We start from the raw sequence: 25,007 nt of genomic DNA, 5'->3' as shown, positions 1-25,007 counted from the left end.
AGAGGTAGCTCAGTATTGTCAAAATATCCAGGAATTTGTTCTTTAATAGAATGGTCGTTAAATATACCGGCAATATTTACAAAATCAAAGCCTTTATTGACATACTTAATTTTAATAAAATGTTTTTATGATCTTCAGGGCGATCAATTTTGGGAAATAATTTATAATAACAATATGCCATAATAATTTAAACAATTTCATACTTAGGACTGCTATATGAAATTGTGTTGCAATCCTCCAAAATTTTATTTAACTTATTAACCGGTAACGAACAGAGTTTTGTTAACAGATAATGTCTGCCGTTGTTTTTTTAAATAAAAATTAGGTCCGAAATATTGGTATGATTGGCCCGAAATTTTCTTTGATTGCGATTTGTTCTACGACCGTGAGAACGTTTTTTACGAACAGTTTTAGAAACTATATCCAAAATGTTAACGGAATTGGTTCTAGATATATTACCAATTCCCATGATATTATCATTTAGACCGAGAGGGTAAACTGTCTGTAATTTTTTAATCCAATTTAATTCAATTATTTTCCGTGATCGTACAAACTTCGAATGCGATTCACCAGGCTGCTTATTTATTACTTCTAAAGGTTGAACTGCTAAATATTTAAAAGGATGGTTGTGCTTCTTAAGGTGTTGGTAAATGATACTTTTGAATTTATTGGGTCTTTTAAAACGATACAGATGTTCTTGAGTGCGTTTAGATAAATATCGTCCAGTTTCTCCTACGTACTGAATACCACACCCCGGTTTGTTTCATGTGAGTAAATAAATAATACTGTTTGTTCTTCAAGTTATATCAGTTTCAAAATTTAAAGAAAATGTGCGACTATTAAACGTGGACCTTACCGTATTGTTGGTGGAAAGACGGGGACATGTAAGTCATTTTTTAGGCATGACACTTATCGATAGAAGGGTACCCACGATTTTTATTGTTAAAAATGTTAGCGATGGTAGTATTTTTAGATAACCGATTTTGAAGATTGAGACGTGTGGATACCCTTTGAACAAGTTTAGTATTTAGTAATTTTCCATTTCTAAGCTTCATAATTGTTTTGTTAGTGAATTATATAATAAAGGAGCAAAGATTGGCGTCCAGAATATAAACCAGCATACAATAATTTAAGTTATATAAAATGGATAAATTTGTTCGGCTAAAAATGTCAAACGCTATCAGTATTAATTACCCAAAAAAGATAGGGTATATCAGGGTAGGACTGATGGCTGACTAAATAGTAGAATGGGGCTGAATATTGAAATACTACTTTTTGATAAATATTCCTAAAGTAATGAACTAGAGCAGTTCTCGCTCGGACACACACTCCATAATCTAGTTTATTATAAGAGCATAAACCTGAAGCACGGGGAGGCACTCTACTGCCTCCACACGGCAATAAAGACAAACTCTGTAAAAAATAAAATTGAGAATAGAAATGGTGAATGTGTCAAAGAGAAAACAACCCGACCAAATAAAAAACAACAGCAGAGGGTCACCAACAGGTCTTCAATGTAGCGAGAAATTCCCGCACCCGGAGGCGTCCTTCAGCTGGCCCCTAAACAAATATATACTAGTCCAGTGATAATGAACGCCATACTAATTTCCAAATTGTACACAAGAAACTAAAATTAAAATAATACAAGACTAACAAAGGCCAGAGGCTCCTGACTTGGGACAGGCGCAAAAATGCGGCGGGGTTAAACATGTTTGTGAGATCTCAACCCTCCCCCTATACCTCAAACCAATGAAGAAAAGTAAACGCATAACAATGTATGTTTCACTATAATACGTTATTCTGATTGGCTAACTGTACATCATGTGTTATTCCTTAAGCAGTTGTATCACACAATAAAACTATTCATTCATGATGACACGAGGTCCCACAATAAAGTGCACAGGTAAATGAAATAAAAACTTGATAAAAGGCGTGTTTCATGATCCTATAGGTAAAAATGTAATTATAAGTATTGAATGCTTTTTTTGTAACTTTATAGGGTTGTAATAGCGTTGACTGTGTGCACATTTTTAGTATGAAGCGCTTCCGCGCTTCATACAAATGTACTTTGGTCAACGCTTTTACACCCCAATAAATTTACAAAAAAGAGCATTCAATTTTTAAATGAATTATCATTAATAATAACTAATAATCAAGCAAATGATATTTTTTAAGAAACCATGAAGGAAGTAATTTTTAGCAAGCCTGTTTCTTAACAAAATAAAATGATCAGACAATATCAATCCTCTTATAATAAATTTTTATAACATCTATTATCATTCAGGAAAACTACAAATGTCATTATATGGTTGTAATAGGAAAAAACAATTTTTATCTATCTTTTTTTATAAATTTGAAATCAGGGGTTTAAATAATGGACATGTTGAAGAGACTTATTTTCCAAAAAAATATTTAAAGAAAAAAACTGTCTTGCTTTGCCTTTTTGAAACAAATCTGAATTTATTAAATATGACATCTTCAGTTTGGCTAATATCTGTCAGTTAAAAGCCAAAATTTGACAAAATACACTTTATAAATAGCTACACGTTTATGGTCTATTAATTAAATCTTTTTTTTTCTGTGTACATTTATATTGTTGGAAGTGCTGGACTGGTATGATACATATTTTTGGTATACATTTGCAAATATTTCCCTAAACCCAGGCCTTTTAGATAAAGTTAACAATTTCAGGGTCTTGAATGAATTAAAACTTTAAAACCCTCGATGAAAAATCAATTTAAAGAAAAATATAAGAACATTTTTGAAAATAGATTTAAGAATAAAAATTTTGGTAAAAACTGTATACTCAAATGTGTCACATAGAGAGCATGGAGAGTTAGTGGTCATAATTTAGAAATAGAAAATAGTGGACAATATAAAATTCCTAAAAAGATAGAATATGTAAACTTTGCCACTTGCTGGACAATGAAGACCGCTCCTTCCTTAATTGTAAAATTAACAAAACAACTTGAGATAATCTATTTAAAAATTATTCACCTTCTCATAATAATGTCTCTTACCCAAGAACAAAAAAATAAAGAAATGCTAAACCTTTATTACATGAATATGTTAAAAATATTGCCTTCCTTATAAAATAGTCATTATTAGAACTGAGGGCAGAAACCTAAACAAAATCCATGTGTTTTAATTTCTTAAAGAATTGTTAATTCTTTGCACTATAATTGTTTTTTTTTGTTTGTTTGTTTTTTTGTCATAACTAAATACCATATGTTTATGACAATACAAATATTATCAAATTTTGTTGAATTAATGAATATTTTGAATATATTTATTCAATAGAGAAATAAGGAATTGCCTAAATTTTATTTAGATTAGAATAAGTTCTAAAGACAATCTTTAACATTTGTAAAACAGTATTGAATGCAGATAAGTCTATCTACTATGATTTAAGTATAAATCATTTTGATTTAAGAAAATTAATTTGAGAAACATCTTTTCCATAGAAAAAGGCAGGCATTGGGAAAGTTTGCATTATATTATAAGATGATATTCATTAATTCTTCACTTACCATAAAGTACACGTAAAAAATAACTTAAATTGATTAAAAAGGTATAATGTAAAAACAAATAGTCATGAGTTAAATTAAAAAAACAATATCAGGTCTTTATTCAACTAGTTACATTATTTCATTTTATTTTTGAAATTTTCTTGTCATAATCACAGTAATTAAATTTCACAAACACATACATGTATATTTTACCTGAGACACATGACCTGTAAGTTATATAATTTTACCACTTCAATGCAGTCAAGATTTCCCTTTATCCTTGACTAATTTTTAATTAATACCTTGTGTATTAATTAAGCGACAGGGAGTATAATGATGGACATATAGGGCCACCATGGTGGACATAATTTTTATGGCCACCATGAATAAGATAATTTCACAGGTAGTACTGTATGTTCAGATATTTTTTGAAAAAAGGACAACAGTAAGAAATTTATTATTCTGATATCAGAAATAATCTCATAGTATCAAAGCAGAATGTCAGTTCTTTTAATTGAGATTACCAGTTTAATCACAATATTTACTTTTATATAAAAAAAAAAATCATGATATTATCTGGATTTACAATCATTGACTAAGCTTGTCAACAATTCACTCACTTTAAATGCTTTTTAAAGTTTACCTGTCAGTACTAAAATAAAGAAATGTGGTATAAGACAAGATATTTTATTCCAATTAAAGGGCACATGAAGAGCAAAGTAATGTATTACAATGATTTTTATAATTGAACAATGATGTTAAATATAAATCAGATAAATATGGAGATATAAACCAACTCCATTCTTAGAACCACAGCCAGATCAGAGCCACACATACATGTATATTAGAAAAAAGGGCATATAACAATTATATCTTCTATTAACAGGCAAATATTCTCAAAGTCTTAATTAAACAATATCTGGACTCGATATAGTGATAGTTTTCTGAGTTCAAATCATTTATTTTAAATTGCAACACTTTTCAATACCTTCTTGAATATAAAGCCAATTAAATTTGGCACTTGTGCTTAACTTATTATTATATTATCATTAAATTCTGTTCTTAAAAACTTATTAAGGGGTAACTGACATTTATGGTATAGTTGCCAATGTGATAAGAAACTTATCTAAATATCACCAGAGTCCAAGTCTCTGTTAGCAGTGACAGTTAAATTACAAGTCACTTTACATACATCAACAATCAATACATTTCATTGTTTTCAGGCAAATGAGGAAACTAAGAGTAAAAATAGCTTTTGCCTTACTACATGCACAAGAGAATATTAGAAATTATAATATAAATAAGTAAATATCAGAGGCAAAAAAGACAGGACTTAGCCACTGGACCTTATGTAAAGTATGCCCTTACTAATCCTTAGAGGAGCTGCTGTATACTAGAAAAAATGATGTTGATAATTTGACCCCACCAATCAGCATTTTAGCATTACATTATTGTCTGCTATCTGCTCTATTTGTTCCAACCTGTTATGAGAGTCAACATGTATATCTAGGGTGGGAATTAAATCCATGTATGTTCATTTACTTTATTGTTCTTTGTGTACATAAAATTTACATGTATATCATGTACAAGTCATATGTAATATATCAAATGCAAATTACACCCTCATTAGTGAAGGACCAAGTAAAGGAAGTCCCTTCACCTACCTTGACGTATTTCTTGGGTAAGATGTATTATATAACTCTTTAAAGTATAACACGATAAAGGTTATTGGTAAGTATATAGTAACATCAACGTGCAATTCAGGTAAACAAACTGTCAAACATAAACAATCTACCACGTGTTTGTCTGCTTGTGCTTGAGTTCAAAACGACCCATCGGGCTTATTTACACGAATTTTTGCTCAAGCAGACAGTTAAATATGTCCGTTTACCTTATGGGGTCTATTAAGAATGGATTTGCTGTTATGAATTGTGTATGCATGGAAATATAATGAAGATAACATTGATTTTTACTGTAACTTTTGAATACACAACATTCCCAAGGTATCCCCACAAAGCACATGGCTACTTTGTGACGATGACTGGTAACGTGTAGCCACTTTCTAACGGTAAATGTAATTGGATGATCTTCAAGAATCAATAATAAAATTGCTAATAAATGATTGGATACGAAATTGTGTCGGATTATAAATAGATGAAAAAATGTAAACATTGAAATTCGCCATTTTGATGTAGGAAAACTAATTTTTAATCTTGGATTAAAGGACATTGCGCACATTGCCAGCGTATCATGTATAACCAGTCATCGTCAAATATATCTTTCAATTTGTTTTTTACACTTACTTTTCTATGTTTTAGTTAATTTTATGTTTTAATTTACTACAGAACGGGACATCGTTCTCAAAGATGCCGGTGAAAAAATTATAGGTGGCACTCTTTGTGGGCGTAAACATTTTACATACGAGTCCTTTTTGTGTCGACAAATTGACCTTTATCTGTCAGATTCAGGCGTTTGCTGTCCAACTGAAACTACGAAATTAAATATCCATGAAAATACAACCTTTCATCAATCCACGAAAACTGGTACCCACGAAAATAAATGTCTCCACAGTATGACCTCTATTGGATAATCAGCTTATTAGAAATCATACATTATTGTCACTGATGAGTCTTTTTCTAGACGAAACGCGCGTCTGGCGTACATACAAAATTTAGTCCTGGTATCTATGATGAGTTTATTACATATTTCTTTTCAAACAAGAATAATAAGTCAATATAATTTGAGAAATGTATGTAGAAAAACAGTTTCTAATTAATAGTTTGTTTTATTTTTCTATATTCAAACAGCATGATAAGGGAGGTAATAAAAATATTTCTGATTAAACGTTAGCATGAAAAGTCATTTTATTATATAATATTCCCTTTCGTCATGAAAATGTTCAACGTTCCTATGATGCAGACGATTATATTTTATTACCACATTACCTATTATAAAAATCAGTGTAAATATATCTATAGATGCAGATGATTATCTATTATCGTAATCACTAACTACATGTGCTGACATTTGAATTACTGTTTGTTCATTTTTGATTATATAGTTATGACGTGGTTTGGTACTTATGCATCCCGACATTGTGTTATTTTGTTATGGTCAATTTTGAGTAATTGTCATTCATTTTTGCTAAAGTACTTTGCCTTTACGATTTCTTTTGTTAAAACAGCTATTTGTTTAAATGTTTTAAAGATTATATTACAATGTTGACTGCTGAACTCCAGTTTAGATGTTACACCTATATGTCTGTTTGTCTTACTTATTCATCGTTATCAATATGGTGGAATTGTATGCAACTGTCATACAGTGAGAGGTTGAGATAGCTTTAAAATCGAGTTCAATCTAATCCATTTTCTACATATGGAAATGCCTATACCATGTCAGGAATATGACAGTTGTTTTTCATTTGTAAGATGTGTTTGAGTTTCGGATATAATCATATAATAAAGGACATTCCGTTAAGAATTTCCTCTGAGTTGGGTGTTTTGTTTTAGTTAATCTATTATAGGTCAATTTAATTTGTCAATTATTGTGTTGAAGCTGTCTTTGTTAGTCTATTCTTTTTTTTTTAATGCTGATGTTTTTCATTTTGGCCTTTATCACAAATTGGGTCAAAAGAACAAAAAAATATTCATTTTTTTGGATACGTTATTTAACATTTAGCTCTTGTTTGTTCTTTCTATCTAAATCGTGGCGATTTAATTTCGCGAATTTACAATTCATTTGATGTAATTTGAAGAAAATAAGTTACATCCAAGTTTTACAAATTTGCAATAAATTATGTTTGCGTCCATTTTAACTCGCGAAAAAAAAATCGCTCACGAAAATTAGTTGGTTTACACTAACCACGATCATCTTTTCAAACATTTATGCAGTTTGTAAAGTTCGTTTTCAAACTAAAAGGTAAACTATCAAACATACTAAATAATCAAACCGCTGCAAGGGTTTCATGGTTTTATAGCTTGTGGAGCATCTCACTTGTATAACAGTCGCATAAATTTCTATTATATTGACAACCAATTAACAAAATAAGTATAACAGATTTGTCATTCATTTAATTTATACGTCAACTTTGCACTCGTTTGGTTTTCTAACTATTTTGATCTGAGAGTCACTGATGAGTTTTATGTAGACAAAACACTCGTCTGGCGTATATCAAATTATATACCTTTGATAACTGTTGAACCTCTCACAGACACACCCATACCTGTCAACCTGTGACGATGAAAATGCAGGTCATGATCTGCATTTAAGAATCAAATCTCAGGTCATAACGCGTACGAACTTTTTCGAGCTGAATTTCAGTATTTATGGTACATTTTCTTATAATGTATATCAAAGATACCAAAATATCAATGCATGTTCACTTTGTTAAGTCATTTTAAATCTTATTAAATCTTATTTCATTGCACTTTTAAAGATTTTTATAAATTTGTGTAACTCAGTCTTATGTGCTTTACTTTTTGAGAAATAATAATACAATCATCAAACACTAGAATTCAATGTAATCCTTAAATGTTTGAGATTATTCACTATGTAGCCTTAAACCATAATATTTTTATTGAACAAGGAAATTAGACTATGATAAAATATAGTAAAACAGTTAAAGGAAGTACAAATGTAAAAAATAATTTTCAACTTTTTTTAAAAAATTGTATAAAGGTATAAAAATAATGAATAGTTATTTTTCAATATGTATTTGAATTTTATATTTTGAATGATTTAATCTTTTTCACCCATAAAACGTAAATATAAGGAATAATTTTGAATGGTGACAAATAAGGGTAAGTAACTCTAGTTCAGTTTGTAACCGATGGTGCAATTTATTTACGACCTAAACCTAAGGTAATTGGTGTTAATTAACAGTGTGTTTGACACCAAAGCTGTCAAGTGAAGCCATGCACTTAATGGGTCACTTAATTAGAAAGTTTACATAGCTAGATGAACTTCCTGTTCATGGAAGAATTACGAATTTGCCGGTATTTCAAAGGAATATTACTTATAAAATCAATCTCAAGGCTAAGAAATACGGGTGAAATCGGGTCATTTTCGGAATTCCCGGGTTATTTCAATGACCCGGCGGGTGTTCCGGGTGATCCCTCAGAATTATGAAAATATCGGGTCACACCCGCAGAATATGGGTCAGTTGACAGGTATGCACACCTCACAGATATATGGGTTTTGGTCACAATAATTAAGATACAAGGAACTAAAAGTAATATGAATAAGTGTTTTTAAGTTATACAATACATAAAAAAATAACTGATGAAAACATGTCTTGACAACATAAAAAACACAAAAATACACTTACTGCGTCGATATAGAAAAAGATCTTAGTATTTTGAAAACATTTAAAAAAAATATGTTCAAGTGTCAATAATTTTTGTTTATTTTATTAAACCTTAAGTAGGTGTATGCAATTTAACTATGTCATACATTGTTGAATCATACGAGGACGGAAACGATATTGTAACGGGATGTAAACACCTCATATACAACAGTAAAATTATATGCAATTAAAACACACATAAAGGATTTAAATTAATTCTACGATGAGGTAAGACCTATGCTATGTTATTTTGAGACAAAATATCCATTTACAATATAAACACTTTCAGGTTTTCAATCTTTCATCGGATTTTGGATTGATTCATAGAGAGTTATTATGTGTCGTTTTGTCACCCACGGAACAAATAAGGTTTATTTTATTAACAAACTACGAACTGGCCTAATAAACCGTGGTACATACGTCTGCTTAGCGAGTATCACAAATAAACACTCCACACATATTGTTTATCTCATGTGACCTAAAAGGTCATGTAGGCTTTCTTCTTACTAGTCCTCAGTCGTCCGTCATCATCGTCGTTAATCTTTAACATTTTGAACTTCTTCTGGAGAACTACTGAATATAATGAAACTAAACATGGTATGACTGTTCCCAATGAGATGCTGAACAAGTGTTGTAGCTTCGTAGGCGAACGTTCATCCAAGATGGCCGCCAGCATAAGACTGCGTTTAACATGAGACCCTATAGGAAATACACACAAATGCTTTTTCTAAAGCCATACTGAAAAGAAAACTTTTAGTTTGCTTAATTTCTTGAACGTGTTCTTTTGAATTAATAACATCCTTACGAAATGGAAACAAGCATAAAAAAATCTAGTTTATTTATTGTTTATATCGGAAGTTGTTTTGTGCCACTTGATTTTTTTCACAAACACCGGTTAAGACAGCTAGATACATTCCTAATGATTAAAAGCATGAGTAATTTCTTACAATGGGATAAATAACAAAGAAAAAGATCTAAATTCATGCTAACTAATAAGATGATATTACAAATTACATGGCGGTTTGTGAAAATGACAAAAGACAATTTATACCAAACACTGCCCATGTAAAACATGTTTTGTGTGCACAAGTTATATTTTTCACATCTTTAAAAAAAACCAAATCAATTGTTTAACAGATATTCAATTCTACACTATGTCGTATAGTACGTTACTGTATTTGTTCTGTATTGTTCTTTATCATAGGTTTATTTATAAGTATATGGATGTGGTTGTGAATTATTGGTCATAATGGTGGAGTGTAGTATATCATTATAACTATAGATATTTACATCATGTCATTTGAGCATTTGTTTTTTTAAAGTTGGTTTAAATCGTAATGTAGTCAGTTCAGGTTTAGGAATATTTGTTAGTTTGCCCTATATCACACACTTTCCTTTTCATATTCCACTCCGATAGCTTATAAAAATGCTATTATCAACATAAAGGCAGATTTGAATTGTTTTGCGAACGATTTGAGACCCAAATAATGCCAAAGCTCAATATAAGGTAAATGTCAAAGTTAGCCTTTTGCAGCTGTTTTTTTTAGAGAGAGTCAAATATCTCAAAAAGGAGTTCCATAACCTAGCAATATGATCAGCTTAAAATGTTTATTAACTAAAAATAATGCTCCACTGACTTAAAATATCAATGCTTAACCCTAGATGTTTTTAATTTCACATAACAAAATCATTAGAGTAAACGAACATAATTGATCTTTTACATTGAAATAGTGATACTATAATTACTCTGTTTTAGCTTTAGGAGGTCCAAATTTGATTTCAAGAAGATGGAAGTTAATAATGCTTGGTCCAAATAGTTTATATACCTATGAGTTAAGATATTGGTATGGGAAACATATTTCACATCCATCAACAGGAGAAAAATACGTATATGTTCATTGCGATATTTTATTTTACCATAAGTATGATAAGTGTATTATGTTTTTTAATAATTTTTATGTCGTAGTATGTTCATAGAAGAAATTTCAGTTCAAGATTGTTTAACTTCTTTAATATCGATGTAATCATTGCTGTTCAACTTATGTTAAAAATGTGAAAGATGAAATATAGTGCAACTGACGATTGCCATTTGTCTTTATTATCATACAAAACAACCTAATTCATTGAGAAAAAAGCAAACGTCATTGTTTACGAACACTACTTGTAATAAATACCCTGTATAAATGAGTGTTTATAAAACGCTACTTGGTTATTTTACAATTGTAAAAGATTAAATCCTCAAGGATGACACATCAGGGAAGTAAACCAATCTCATTTTAAACTTCCTCCTGCAAAATGTATAATATTATTCATTTGAAGTATTGACAGTAAAAAAATAGACATATTTTATATAGGTTCTGTGCGTATGAAGCACTTTAAAGTTATGGATGTGCCTTAGCTAGTAAAGCTCAAACATTAAGACTATAATTCAGGAAAGTGTAAATGCATAGAACAGATAATTGCTTTATAACTGCAAAAGACGTAAACGATTTGCGAATTTCTTCAAAGGTCTAATTTTCTGTAGGAGCTGACATATATGTTTCGTAATAATTTATTTACCAACAAAGAAATTCAGAATAGTATGTGATACGTACACCCAGTGTCGACTGACTGACTGCTGGGACTTACAATAGGAGTAGTATCGACCCCCGCGATAAAATAACAATTTATAAATATAGTGCCTCCAGGGGATTGATCGTTTTTTGGATTTATCCTCACCAGGAAAGCTCGCACCTAATTATTTGACTGTCAGGTACGTGTAGTACATAGAAATGTTTGAGGCTAAATAGACAGAACGGACCTAACATCATTGAAAAATTTATCTTTTTTGTCAATTGCAAAAAAAGGAGATTGCATTTCTATTTATGTACAACATAAACTATCTTTTTCCAAAATTATGATTTTGCATCACGTTAATCATCTTTTCTATTTTTTTTCTTTTTATTTTTTATCAATTTGAAATGAACTTCAACTAGACAGTCCGGTTGTTGTCTCTTTGACACATTCTCCATTTCCATTCTCAATTTTATTTTAGTGTTCACCATAAGAGTTCTTAGGGCAGTGTTCAATGTATGATTCCAGTTGTTTTATTGATGGACCACTGATATATATATCTTGACTACTGTTGGATTAAAATATTTTTCTTCACGGACCCCTGTTGAATATCCAGAACCTTTCGTTACCACTGTTGGATTGACAGTACTGTTCTTGATGGACCACTGTTACATATCCAGAACCTTTCTTGAGGGACCCCAATTTGATTTCCAGTTGTTTTTTCTTGATGGGCCACTGTTAGATTTCCAATGCTTTTTTGTTAAACTTCTGTTGGATTTCTAGTACTTTTCATAATGAACCACTGTTAGTTTCATATGTTGGATTTCCAGTTGTTTTCTTTATGGACTATTGTTTGATTCCCAGCACTTTTCTTGATGGACCACCAATTTTTTTCAAAGAACCACTGTTTAATTTCCAGAACTTTTTTTCAAAGGATCACTGTTGGATCTCCAGTTATTTTCTGAGTGGACCACTGTTAGAATTCCAGTACCTTTCTTCATGGACCAACCTTGAATTTGAACATTTGAAATAGTTTATAAATATATCCAGAAAATAATATTGATTGATTATACTTACAATTGCAACCAACTGTAACCATGATAACTATTTCTGTAATTAATACATACTTATTCGTATTAATCGTTATGTAATTTTGGAAGATAACAAGGGATCTGTATGTTAGTATGAACACAATTGGGGTTTTGAACATTACTGATGAAAAATGATTTGTTATCAAGTTACAAAAGTTTAAATTCATAACATATTTGAAAGTACACAAGAAAATTTGTACAATGACTTAAGTAAACTTGTACCATCAGTTGATCTTTAGCAAAAAGATTAAATCGTTCAGTTCATAATTAACTTGTATATTATAATAAACAAATCAATGAGATAATGGGAAAAAAACAAGGGAAATGCATAATTGATTATTACACGTTATTCTCCGCAGTTTTCCCTCTTATATTTCGTTTTATTACAAAAATCGAAAAAAAAAATGGGACAAATGATATCAGCGGCAAATCCAAAATTATAAATAGAAGATAAACTGGTAAACTGGTTAACTGGTTAAAAAGAAAAAGACAAACAGACAAACAATAGTACACAAATCACATCACAGGAAAATAGAGACTAAGCAACACGAACCTTTCTTTCACGAGATAGAAAATTACAAACAAAGTTTAATTACCGATAAAACTCAACCAGGAAGTTCATATTTTCTAAAGTACTAATAACGTTTATCTGGTTTGTTTTATTTTTTTTTTATCTCGTTGACAATTCATTTTTACACAAATGATTTCACTCATCTGTTATCTGATCGAAACAATCAAGGACAATCAACAAATTGCAGAATTTGATTAATCCATGTTCTATATCGTGTGACTTAATGCACGTACTAGTTATAGTGGATAAACATGAAAGTCTAAGGTATATAACACATTGAATGTAACGTATTGAATCTTACAAATATGTTTTTTGTTCTCTTATGATTTCACAGGTTGAGACGATACTGGACGAGGATGAGATAATGAAAAAAACTAATTTTAACCACGCTCTCTAATAATTTCTAGAAATACGTAAAAAAGCTATCTCCTGCAATCATATGTGGTATTATATATTTCGTTTAACCTGACAAACATTACTTTTCGGATTTTTCAGATCAAGTTGAAATGTCTATGCAACTTATATATATATCTAATTTAGACTTATTTATAATAAAAATACTAAGCAAAACGTCAGCCGGTACCTAAAATAATTGACAAAATGCATGCACACATAAAATCTAACGTGTTCGTATCTAAATAACAAAATGACTAAAATTTAAATCAACGTAAAAACAAAACTTATTATGAGCGCACAATTGCTCTAAGTTCACATTTCTTTTTTCTAAGACAGCTTCATGTGGTACTAAATACCTTGACTAAAATTAATTTGGCTCGTTTAATTTGCAGAAAAGTTTTACAAATTATTTACTTTGACACTTTGACAAAAATATATAAATTTCAAAAACTTGAACCAAACACTACTCGGAAAATTTTCATTGGATATATAGCAATTTGATAAACACGAATTTTGATCATTGAGAAGCTTAATATTTCATTCACAAGACAATGTGATGAAAACGTTTAGCAGATTTTTGCAGAGTTATCTCCCTGTAGTGTGAGGAACCACATTTAGTATAGAATGAGCCAACCAATATGCGTGTACTTCAACACAAGGAATGGATGTAGAAATAGCTTTATATTTCCTTAACAATGCAACTTGATTAAAACGTGTATCTGATTTTTACAGAGTTATCTCCCTGTAGTGTAGAATGAGCCAAACAATATGCGTGTACTTCAACACAAGGAATGGATGTAAAAATGGGGATCGATGTAAATTCGTTCACCAAAAAATTGATTCTTCGCAAAGATCTAAATGTAGAAATTATAGGTAAGTAAACATTTGGAATGTAGGTAGAAGGATCTACGAAAATAAACTGACAATGCCAGGGCTAAACGAAGGAGACAGACAAACATACAACGGTATTCAAAACAAAGCATAGAAAACTAAAGACTAACATCACGAACCAAACCAAAATCTGAAGGGTCAGCAGATATGCTCTATATGTGGTATATGTGTCACCTGTCGTGTTATTCAAACGGCTATAATTGATTAATACTCTTCCAAAACATAGCAGGAGTATTTGATGATATTGTCGGATAACTACATATATTAAAAAAGGTAAACATTCGATTTGAATGACGCCAAAAATAATATTTAAGGTTTAAACTAATAAATGATAAAAAGGGAAATGCACTGCATGTTGTGACAATAATTTGATTAATTTTAGGTAAATTATAAGAATTTTATTAAAAAACGGAAGGTATGCAAAAGTTTCAGATCGCTTCATTTGGGATATGTTTAACATTGCCAAAGGACTAATTATTAGCTGTTTCGTAATAATTTGTTACATGTATTTATTTGCAAATGAGTGAAACACCTCATTGCGTTTGCATTCCCAAGAACGCTTTAATCAAACATTTAATAGTTAGGGATGTTCAAATGCATAGAAATACATAGCAAATGTTCACTTTAATTACAGGGGACCAGGCACCTGTAAATATTATGACAACTGTTTTTTCCGTCATGAAGAGTCAGAACCAGATATTCTCGCCACTCAATTACAGAATAATTTGATAATATCAGATCAAACGAATGGTGAAAGATATGCCAAAGAGTCGGTGGTTGTTATGGATATTTTTCCAAAAATCACGCGAGATCTCGTACACGATATCATTAATCCAACTGAGCTGTTTCATTTGTTACAAAACAGTTCTATTCGGAACACATTTACAGAAAGAGAAAATAACATGGTTGAAAGCCTTGTGTCTAATGGGTACAATGAATGCGACGTTGATTTTATTTACAAAATAGTATGGCAATACCTTCCGAAACCTCGTTGTGGGTGGCAAACATTTCCGGAAAACTCCGACTTATCAGTAGGTGATGATTTGCAAAGAATCTATTTGAGAAGCAAATTGTTCTATTCAAGACCTCGTGTTGAAATATTGGGAGAAGAATTCGCCGCTTGGTTCAAAGAATTCAAAGATGTGGCGAAGCGAATCGATATTTTTTTGCATAAACAAGCAGACGAAACATATCTGTGTAAGATTTCAAATATAGAAAGTAACAAGTTCGATGAAAGCTACATAGAAACCTGTATTGAAAAAGCTCGTCAAATTGAAAACATGCAAGGTAAGGTAATACAAATATTGAATTCATTAATGGAATTTGATACTATATCATGATTATCCTTAAAATTTTTGGTGCTTCTATCTGTATTTCATATTTATAAAAAAAGGAAGACGTGGTATTATTGCCTATGTGGCAACCCTCCACAAGAGCCCAAATGACACAGAAATTAACAACTATAGTTCACCGTACGACCTTCAACAATGAGCAAAGCCCATACCGCATAGTCAGCTATAAATGGTACAGAAATTACAAATGTAAAGCAATTCAAACGATAAAACTAACGGCCTCTTTTATGTACAAAAATTAACGAGAAACAAATATGGAACACACCAACAAACGACAATCACTGAATAACAGCTTCCTGACTGGGAAAAGTTACAAACATACAAGTATGGCGGGACTAAACATTTTAGCGGGATCCCAAATAACCTAAGACAGTGGTGTTTGATTGGACACTTCACCGGCAGAGCTTAACCTAACAAGTATTTTGATGTAAAGTATTCAGGCGATTACAATTGAATATTGATAAGATGCTGATTTTCTGCTTGAAACAATGTAAAAATATTTACAAACAGAGTATCTCCAATTAAATGTCTTATTCTTATACTCTGATTTTTTTATTTAATGGCCATTGCTGGCATAGGTCTGTGATGTGCAACATTCATGCTGTTCTATCACTTTAATCTACCGTGTATTCATTATTATTTGTTCGACACACATGTTCATGGAGTTTTACGTTAAGTGCAAATTTAAACCGCGAATGCTAAATGAAGTACATGTTTTTTTATATACTTTAATTAGAGTTTTTATCAAATGAAAAGAAAAAATATTCACAAATATCATTATATTCCTAAATCTTCTAAAATTAGGCTCGTCGAATATACACTAAGTACTCCATTTTTTTCAGTGGGCAGAACATGCAGAAGCAATGATACCTCTATTAATCTTTACATCGGAAGATCTGGTAGAAAGTTTATAGATCGTCTCATAAAAGAAGGCAAGTTAGACAGTTCTTTTTCTTAATTTATTCCTCATACTTTCTTTTAAAAAATTAAAAAATAATCACTAGAATATGATCAATCCACCGTTTCAATTGTTTATTTTCATTATAATTATTAACAAGCCTTAATCAAATTGCATTACGATAGTTGTTCCAAACAATATCAAATATTCATGAAGTGTTAAACCTGTTTCTCTGTGTTAAATGAAAAAATCCGCGATTCGTTGAACTATTATGTGGCACATAGTAGTATGACATTGTGTGTCCTGCTCCGCCATCAAACTTTAACATCCTACATTTAAAAACTTTGCTTAAGCTTCAGAATGAATTTAAAATTGACAAAACAAAATTTTGAATTAGAAACAGTGCGAGTGTTTTGTATATTGAAGGATTCATTTATGGTTGATACCATGAATGAAATGTACATCGTCGTAACATTAGAAAACATCAATGACCAAACGAAAAGGCAATAGAAATGGCGTACTATTGTCTCATGACGCCGATTAAAGCATTTGAATTAAGGCAGTTTTCGAATCTATTTTTGTATCATATTCCGTGTATTGTAATGCGAGAAATATCAATTCAAACAAGACATAGATAACATGCCATAATTGCAACCATTAGTGATTGAAATGTTATTGTCTCATGAAATAAATACATTATTTTATCTACCCTTTTCAGGGTCAAAAGTGGAAATGATGAATTTAATAGTAACGGGAGAGGTTAAGGAAAATGAAGTTGCTGAAAAGTTTTTAAGAGTGAATTCCAGTGAAAACTTGTTTCAGACTGAAATTGAAGATATTCAACCGAATCGTATAGTATTGATCATGAAAGTCAAGGCTCAAACACTCCAATCTAAAGACCATTTTATGGAGAAAATGCTCAAATTATTAGTCAAAGTTTTGATACCTGAAGAGGAGAATCAATTTCCAAATTCAACAATTGACACCGTCATTATTGGTTTTGCCGATAGAATAACTCTAGGTACATGTATTTTATACTACATATTTTTTTACGACCTATAACTTCAGAACCGAGGTATAACATATTTGTTTTTAGTTCCTGAGCGCCCATGAGTGGTAATATAAGAGAAGGAACTATTGATCCTTTCATGAGCACTGTTAAATTTTTCCTAATTTTTCGGTAAGGGTTTCTAAACCTTAGTTTTAAGTATTGTGTTTTGATTTTTGTTAGTGTGTTCAGATCTATTTGTCTTATTGTCCGTTTGTTTGATTGTTTGTTTGTTCGATTATTTGTATGTTTATGGTATTAGCTAAAGATCTTAGTTTATATACCGGTTACATTTCCTTCCTTCTATAGTTGTAATTGTTTTGTAATAACAGTTAAAATAATATAATTGACATATCTAACCTTGTGTCGTTTCCAAATTCTGATTGAAATTTTTTTTAAGAGCAAACCAGATTTTTTCTACTCTACTTAATTTGTATTTACTATCATATGAATTAAATTAACAATATACCCCAATGTTTAGTTATCATAAATCTTTTTGAGAGATACAAATCAAGATGACAAAAATTAACTGAGGAAGTCGCATGAACCTTGAACGGAACAAAACTAGGTGCGTCTACAGGGTAAATAAACTCATCATAGATATTACTTGATTTATTTCACTTGACTTGGTGGGTTATAATCAGTTCGCTTTTTAAAGACCAGTCCATCTATAGACAGGAGTTTGGGGATTAACGCATGAATGAAGTGTCCAGGTATTTGTCCCATAGTATACACTAGTTCTTTTGTATATACATTCGGTGACAATGATAGGTGATTAGAAATCAATAATAATTATAATGGCAATCAATCTAACATCACACATCTTTATATAGACTGTCCTTATGCAAATTAAAACATAAGCTCCGCCCGATCATTTGAAATACCGTTGGTAATACCAGGCTTGAAATTTTATATTTGCGGCAGACGCGCGTTTCGTCTACAAAAGATTCATCAGTGACGCTGGAATAAAAAAATGTTGAAGGCCAAAGAAAGCACGAAGTCGTAGAGCGTTGAAGACCACAAATTCCTAAATAAAATTGCCAAATACAGCTACGGTAATCTAGTCCTGAGGTAGAAAAGCCTTAGTATTTCAAAAATTCAAAAAGATTTGCAAACAGTTAATTCATAATAATGGCCATATCAATAATGATCCATGTCAACACGGAAGTGCTGACTGCTGGGCTGGTGAAACACTCGAGGAAGAAAAAACCAACTAGCAGTGGCATCTACCCGGTGGTGGTAAATAAACTCATCATAGATACCAAAACTGAAATTTTATATTTGCGCCAGACTCGAATCGAAAAAAATGTCTCCTGTCGTACAACTTACACGTACCTTCAAAAATATAGACTGTCAACAATGAAAGTCATGATAGTTTTGAACTGTGTCTCTGTCCTACCGGTACTGTTAGTTTTTATAACATACTTTTGCAGAAAAAAAATATTCCGGAATTGATTTTGAAATCATCTTTAAAGTAACCTTCCAATTCTTTATATCAGCTTATCCTAAATGATTCGTTCACGGTAACTTCAGGATCGTTGCTTCTAATATATCAACATCCCATATGTTATTACGTCAAAGTAACATCACACATAGTATGCAAATAACAAAAATGACATCTATTTTGAAATATTTTATAAATACTGTATTGAGATATACCGGAATGCTCCTGTGGATAATTTATTAAGTTCGATTTTGTATGTTAAAATGAGCAACAACACGACAGGTGCCACATATGGAGCAGGATCTGCTTAACATTCCGGAGCACCTGAGATCACCACTAGTTTTTGGTGGGGTTCATGTTGCTTATTCTTTAGTTTTCTATGTTGTGTCATGTAGACTATTGTTTGTCTGTTTGTCTTTTTCATTTTTAGCCATGGCGTTGTCAGTTTGTTTTCGATTTATAAGTTTGATTGTCCATCTGGTATATTTCGCCCCTCTTTTAAAAGATTTGATTTTATCATGTTTTTATTAATATCTTTATTTTAGAAAATCCACCATCACAGGAAGAACTTGTCAAATATGCACAAAGAGCTGAGGGATATAACTTGTTTCTGTCCGTAAGTCTCAACAGAAAATTCGATTTGAAATCTCAAGATGACGGATATCTGGACCTTTCAGATTGCACCATTCTCAGCACGAAAATGGTGTTCACGGATAGTAAAGGATTACTTATATATGATACAACCATTGATGCTACCACTTATATACCTCTGTCCGAAAAACCACGATATGTGACAGAGATTGACAACGAAACCGTAGCAGTATCTTCGGAATGGGACTGGGACATTAAAATTATAAGTTTGACAACAAAGGAAGTATCCAGGACAATACAAACAAGCGGTTATTGCTATGGTGTCTCATTTTATGATAACAAGCTTTATGCTGCTTTCAAAAATGGTAATAAAATTGATGTCCAAGTTATAGATCGCGATAGTCAAAACGAATTTCAGAAAAGCAACGTCGTACCAATTTTTTCCGATAGTGTGCGTTACATCACAGTCAACAATGGAAAGTTATTTTACACGGCCGAATCTATTTTATACTGTTGTGATTTGAATGGAAAAGTTCAATGGCAGTTTTCTGATGACAATCATTCATGTTTGCTAGGTGTCACGAGTGATGGAAATGGAAATGCCTTTGTTTCTTGTTTGAGTGCGCATGCTGTCTTACTAGTCTTAAGTGGCGGGAAAAAATACAGAGAAATTCTGAATAGGTCAAGTGGATTGACACTTCCAAGAGGAATTCATTTTGCCGAACATGATAACTTACTTCTTGTCTGTAATAAAACCGGTAAAGTGTCCATAGTTGATGCTAGATAATTAGGCATTACAAAGTGTTAATTATTCCAGAATGAGAAGCAAATTATACATTTTGATGTTGATATGAAACCATTCGTATAACTTGTAAATAATCTCATAAGACAAAAATTTCCTTTATCAAATACCTTATTATTATTTGTTTATATTTGTCTTTTTTTGTAATCTATAAATGTTTGTTTAAACACATAAGGGTAAACAAGTTTGCTTCGAAATACCATACATGTAGAATCATTTCTATCGACCCTTTAATTTATATGTTCCGACCATCCGTGGTCGTATAAATCAAACGTATTTTTCTTATTTGCAATATTCATAGAATTTGCTTTAGTTATTCCAACACCGTATTGAAAAGAAAAATCACAAAAATACTTTTGATGGTAAATAATTTGGTAACACAATATGGTGATTATTCCAGAATGAGCCAATTATACAAAACCTTTGCTAATAATTACTTATATCCACTTCATTTGAACTTATTTCTTTTCTTATTTTAAAGCAAATCAGTATATTAAAATGCCACACTTAATCCCCAAATAACATCGTTTTTGTGTGTAAAAGTCACTACATCAACTGCTAGATAAACGAATTAGGTATTGACAATTCACTTGGTAACTCAACATATACCCTCACGACACTTACCAAAGAGGAAATCCTGGATAATCATAGGTCTGTTCTATGTTCCTTTGGAATTTCAACCAAAGATGAAGAACTGGATCTTCCATCACTGTATTGGATACCTAAACTACATAAGTGTCCTTACAAACAACGGTATATTGCTGGGTCTTCCAAGTGCTCCACGAAACCTCTTTCTAAATTATTAACATCTATTTTATCAGCAATCAAAGACGGGCTTCAAAGTTATTGTGAAACTGCCTATTCTAGAGGTGGCGTGAATCAGATGTGGATACTTAAAAATTCAAAAGATCTTTTAGAGTACATACAATCTAACTCTCTTTCATCTTGTAACAGTATTAAAACATTTGACTTTTCTACCCTGTACACAAGTATTCCACATTCCAAACTAAAAGACAAATTGAAAGAGTTGATATTACTTTGCTTCATAAAAAAGAATGGCCAACGTAGATACAAGTATCTTGTCTTAGGGAGGGATAAATCCTACTTTGTAAAGAATCACTCTGATTCAAACAAAAAATTCTCTGAAACTGATATTATCAAGATGCTTGATTTCTTGATTGACAACATATTTGTTACGTTCGGAGGACGTGTTTTTCAACAGACTGTCGGCATTCCAATGGGAACAAACTGTGCCCCTTTACTCGCCGACTTGTTTCTTTATTATTATGAGGCTGACTTCATGCAGGAACTTCTTAGGAAGAAAGATAAGAAGTTAGCAATATCCTTTAACTCTACTTTCCGCTATATAGATGATGTTCTTTCACTAAACAATTCAAAATTTGGTGACTATGTGGAACGCATCTATCCAATCGAACTAGAGATAAAGGATACTACAGATACAGTTAAGTCGGCTTCATATCTTGACTTACATCTAGAAATTGACAATGAGGGTCGGTTGAAAACAAAACTTTACGACAAAAGAGATGATTTCAGCTTTCCAATTGTGAACTTTCCATTTCTAAGTAGCAACATTCCAGCAGCATCTGCATACGGGGTATATATCTCCCAATTGATACGATATTCCCGTGCTTGCATTTCCTATCATGATTTTCTTGATAGAGGTTTGCTGCTCACAAGGAAGCTATTAAACCAAGAGTTCCAAATGGTGAAGTTGAAATCATCCCTTCGTAAATTTTACGGACGCCATCACGAGTTGGTTGACCGTTATGGAATAACCGTTTCACAAATGATATCGGATATGTTCCTTACGTCGTAACTATAATCCCCTTCCCTTTCATGAATATGACCTACCGAATTAGACTATTTACCGGATTTGTAATCACTTAAGCAACACGACGGGTGCCACATGTGGAGCAGGATCTGCTTACCCTTCCGGAGCACCTGAGATCACCCCTAGTTTTTGGTGGGGTTCGTGTTGTTTATTCTTTAGTTTTCTATGTTGTGTCGTGTGTACTATTGTTTTTCTGTTTTTCTGTTTGTCTTTTTTTATTTTTAGCCATGGCGTTGTCAGTTTGTTTTAGATTTATGAGTTTGACTGTCCCTTTGGTATCTTTCGTCCCTCTTTTAATGTTCTGTAATAACATGTTGAGTTATTCTCTATAGAAAAAGTTTAGATACTGTAAACCAACTTATTTTCGCGGGTACTTTTTTCGAGTTTAGCCCTATCTATTCCATTTCGCAGCAATTCAATTTTGCGATTCTTAAATGTACTGTATGTAGTTAAGTAAGAAATCATCAGTTTTACATATTCGCGACGATTTGTATTCGAGATATTATTCTACTCGGGATAATATGTTGGTTTACAGTAGTTTACAAAAAAATATTTTTTAATTTGCAATTTTAAGCTTTTCAAACAGTGTCAAGAAAAGAATTTTGTATACTTACAGAACATTATCTAAAACTTAATCATGACAATCCTTGAATTATTGCAGAGTTTACAAAATGTTAGCGAACTAATTGTTGTTATTTAATGCAAATAATCAATTAATATAACAAGATGATCTCATTTTTTATATTCATATTTTGCTATACCCTTTATAACCAAAACGTATAGTTCTGAAATAAATCTTTAATAGGGATTTGACGAATAAGACTCACCTTTCACAATCAATGTTTCATCAAAAGGGTCCAGGATTTCAGGTAGCATCAATCAATTAGCTTTATAACATGTATATCATGACCCCATACAGTTTTGTAGTTTTAATAATGTATGGTATTTATATGGATTCAATCATAAGGTCTTTGCATCGAAAATAAAAATACCAATTGTTGGCATGATACGGGTTATGTTATTCTCATATAATTTATGATGGTATGATTCTTAACCCCTAAAGGGAAGGATTTTGCTTGATATGTATATGATGAAGACATAATTCTTCAATTAGTTTATATGAGGTCTGGAACTGACATGTCAGTTACTGGTAGTAGTTCTTTTGTTAATTTATGTATCATTGTAAATTATCTTTGTTTTATTTTTTATTCTGCCAAGGGACGCGGAATCATTTTAAACAGAGTTTTACTGTGTGTGTGTTTATTTTACATTGGCTAATGGTATAGGGAGAGGGTTAAAATCACAAAAAGAGTATTTTATTTTATCAAGCGAGTGTTTAAGTAGATATGAACAGATTGAAACTTATGTTACAACCATCTTTTGCCATATGACCTAATTATCGATAATTGTAAAGTTTTGAATAAAAATCAGGAAAAGCCGACCTATTATTATGTGTGTACAAGGTTAAGCTTTTTGCATCCAATTTTCTATGAGTTTTTCTTAATGAAACACATAAATTGTCGTCAGTCGATCATTTCAAACGATTATCAAATCTTTAAATAGACTTATTCAAAAGGGAAATAGTTCCGATACCGTGTCAAGTAATCAAAGACGGCCTTTTTTAGAATTGATGCTTATCAACTTGTGACATCTTTGTATCGAAAATATTCACATTTATTCTAGAACCAGTATTTGACATGATACGGAATAGGTTCTTCTCGTATATTTTATGATATTATAATCCAAAACCCCTAAAGAGAGGGATTGTGCTTGATTTTCATATGATGATGACATAATCTTTCAAACAGTTTAATTAAGGTATGGAGCTGGAACATCAGTCATTGCAAGTACATGTAGTCTTTTCTTAATGTATGTATCATTGTCATCTTGCTCAGATTTTATTTTTACCTAATCTGACATCAGACTTGAACTTCTTTTAAAATGAGTTTAGCTGAACGTTTCGATGCGTATTTGTTTATTCTAAATTAGCTAGATATTAGGTTTGAAATCCTACAAAACATGTTTAATCTCGCCGTTTTAAAGCCCAAATCCCTAGTCAGGTGCCTCTGGCATTTGTTAGTCTTGTCATTATTTTTGATTTTGTATATCTATATGTTTAAAAGCTTTTTTGTGACGTTTATTTTTGCTGAACCAGTTGTTTGCATGATGTGGGTTATGTTCTTTTACTATGATTTATGATGGCATGATAACAAACAACAAATGTGAGTGATTGTGACTGATTTTCATATAACATGTAACATAATTTTGCGACCAGTTTTATCTCAGTAACTGCTAATTTGTATCTTTCTTCCTATCATATCTGTTTATATTGTTCAGGCATCGTTGCCATTATAATGGAATTTGATTCCATTGTCACACAAGTGAGGTGTTTTGCTAGTTAAAAAACCAGATACATAAAAAAATACCTGTACCAAGTCAGGAATATGACAGTTATTTTTTCACCGAGGTTTGAGCTTTCGATTTTGCCTTTTAATTGGGGTTTTTGGTTTTAAATTTTCTTTGGAGTTTTTTTGTGATTTTACTTTTTTAATTTAAATGACGGACTCGGATTACTTTTAAATGAGTTTTATGGTACATTTTCTTGTGTGTTAGTTTCTTTCACATAAGCCAAATGTTTATAGTATATGGGATGGATTGAGATCTC

The 25,007-nt window shown here is 31.4% G+C and overlaps 1 protein-coding gene across 5 annotated transcripts; it reads left to right on the top strand.

The window, feature by feature from the left end:
* The first annotated feature begins 8,980 nt into the window (after positions 1 to 8,980).
* On the top strand, positions 8,981 to 20,692 carry LOC143059594 (uncharacterized). 5 transcript variants are annotated; one of them, XM_076233108.1, is made up of 6 exons: positions 8,981 to 9,081; positions 14,197 to 14,337; positions 14,990 to 15,642; positions 16,550 to 16,639; positions 17,324 to 17,626; positions 19,643 to 20,692. In XM_076233108.1, the coding sequence occupies exons 2-6, from the start codon at positions 14,219 to 14,221 to the stop codon at positions 20,473 to 20,475; spliced, it is 1,998 nt and encodes a 665-aa protein (XP_076089223.1). In that variant the 5' UTR covers positions 8,981 to 9,081; positions 14,197 to 14,218; the 3' UTR covers positions 20,476 to 20,692. The 5 variants fall into 5 exon arrangements, with proteins under 5 accessions (XP_076089223.1, XP_076089225.1, XP_076089224.1 ...); XM_076233110.1 differs by lacking the exon at positions 8,981 to 9,081 and adding an exon at positions 9,107 to 10,697; XM_076233109.1 differs by lacking the exon at positions 8,981 to 9,081 and adding an exon at positions 10,775 to 11,605.
* Positions 20,693 to 25,007: the final 4,315 nt, after the last annotated feature.

This window comes from Mytilus galloprovincialis, chromosome 14 (assembly GCF_965363235.1).
Source record: "Mytilus galloprovincialis chromosome 14, xbMytGall1.hap1.1, whole genome shotgun sequence".
In the NCBI taxonomy this organism is placed as follows: domain Eukaryota; kingdom Metazoa; phylum Mollusca; class Bivalvia; order Mytilida; family Mytilidae; genus Mytilus; species Mytilus galloprovincialis.
Note: the sequence above shows the minus strand (reverse complement) of the source record. Positions and strands in the feature narration are given on the sequence as shown.

Coding starts and splice junctions, on each gene's coding strand:
- LOC143059594 (XM_076233108.1), top strand. CDS start 14,219: ATGAGCCAAACAATATGCGTGTACTTCAACACAAGGAATGGATGTAAA. Junction 14,338..14,989: donor TCTAAATGTAGAAATTATAG/GTAAGTAAACAT, acceptor CTTTAATTACAG/GGGACCAGGCACCTGTAAAT. Junction 17,627..19,642: donor TGCCGATAGAATAACTCTAG/GTACATGTATTT, acceptor TCTTTATTTTAG/AAAATCCACCATCACAGGAA.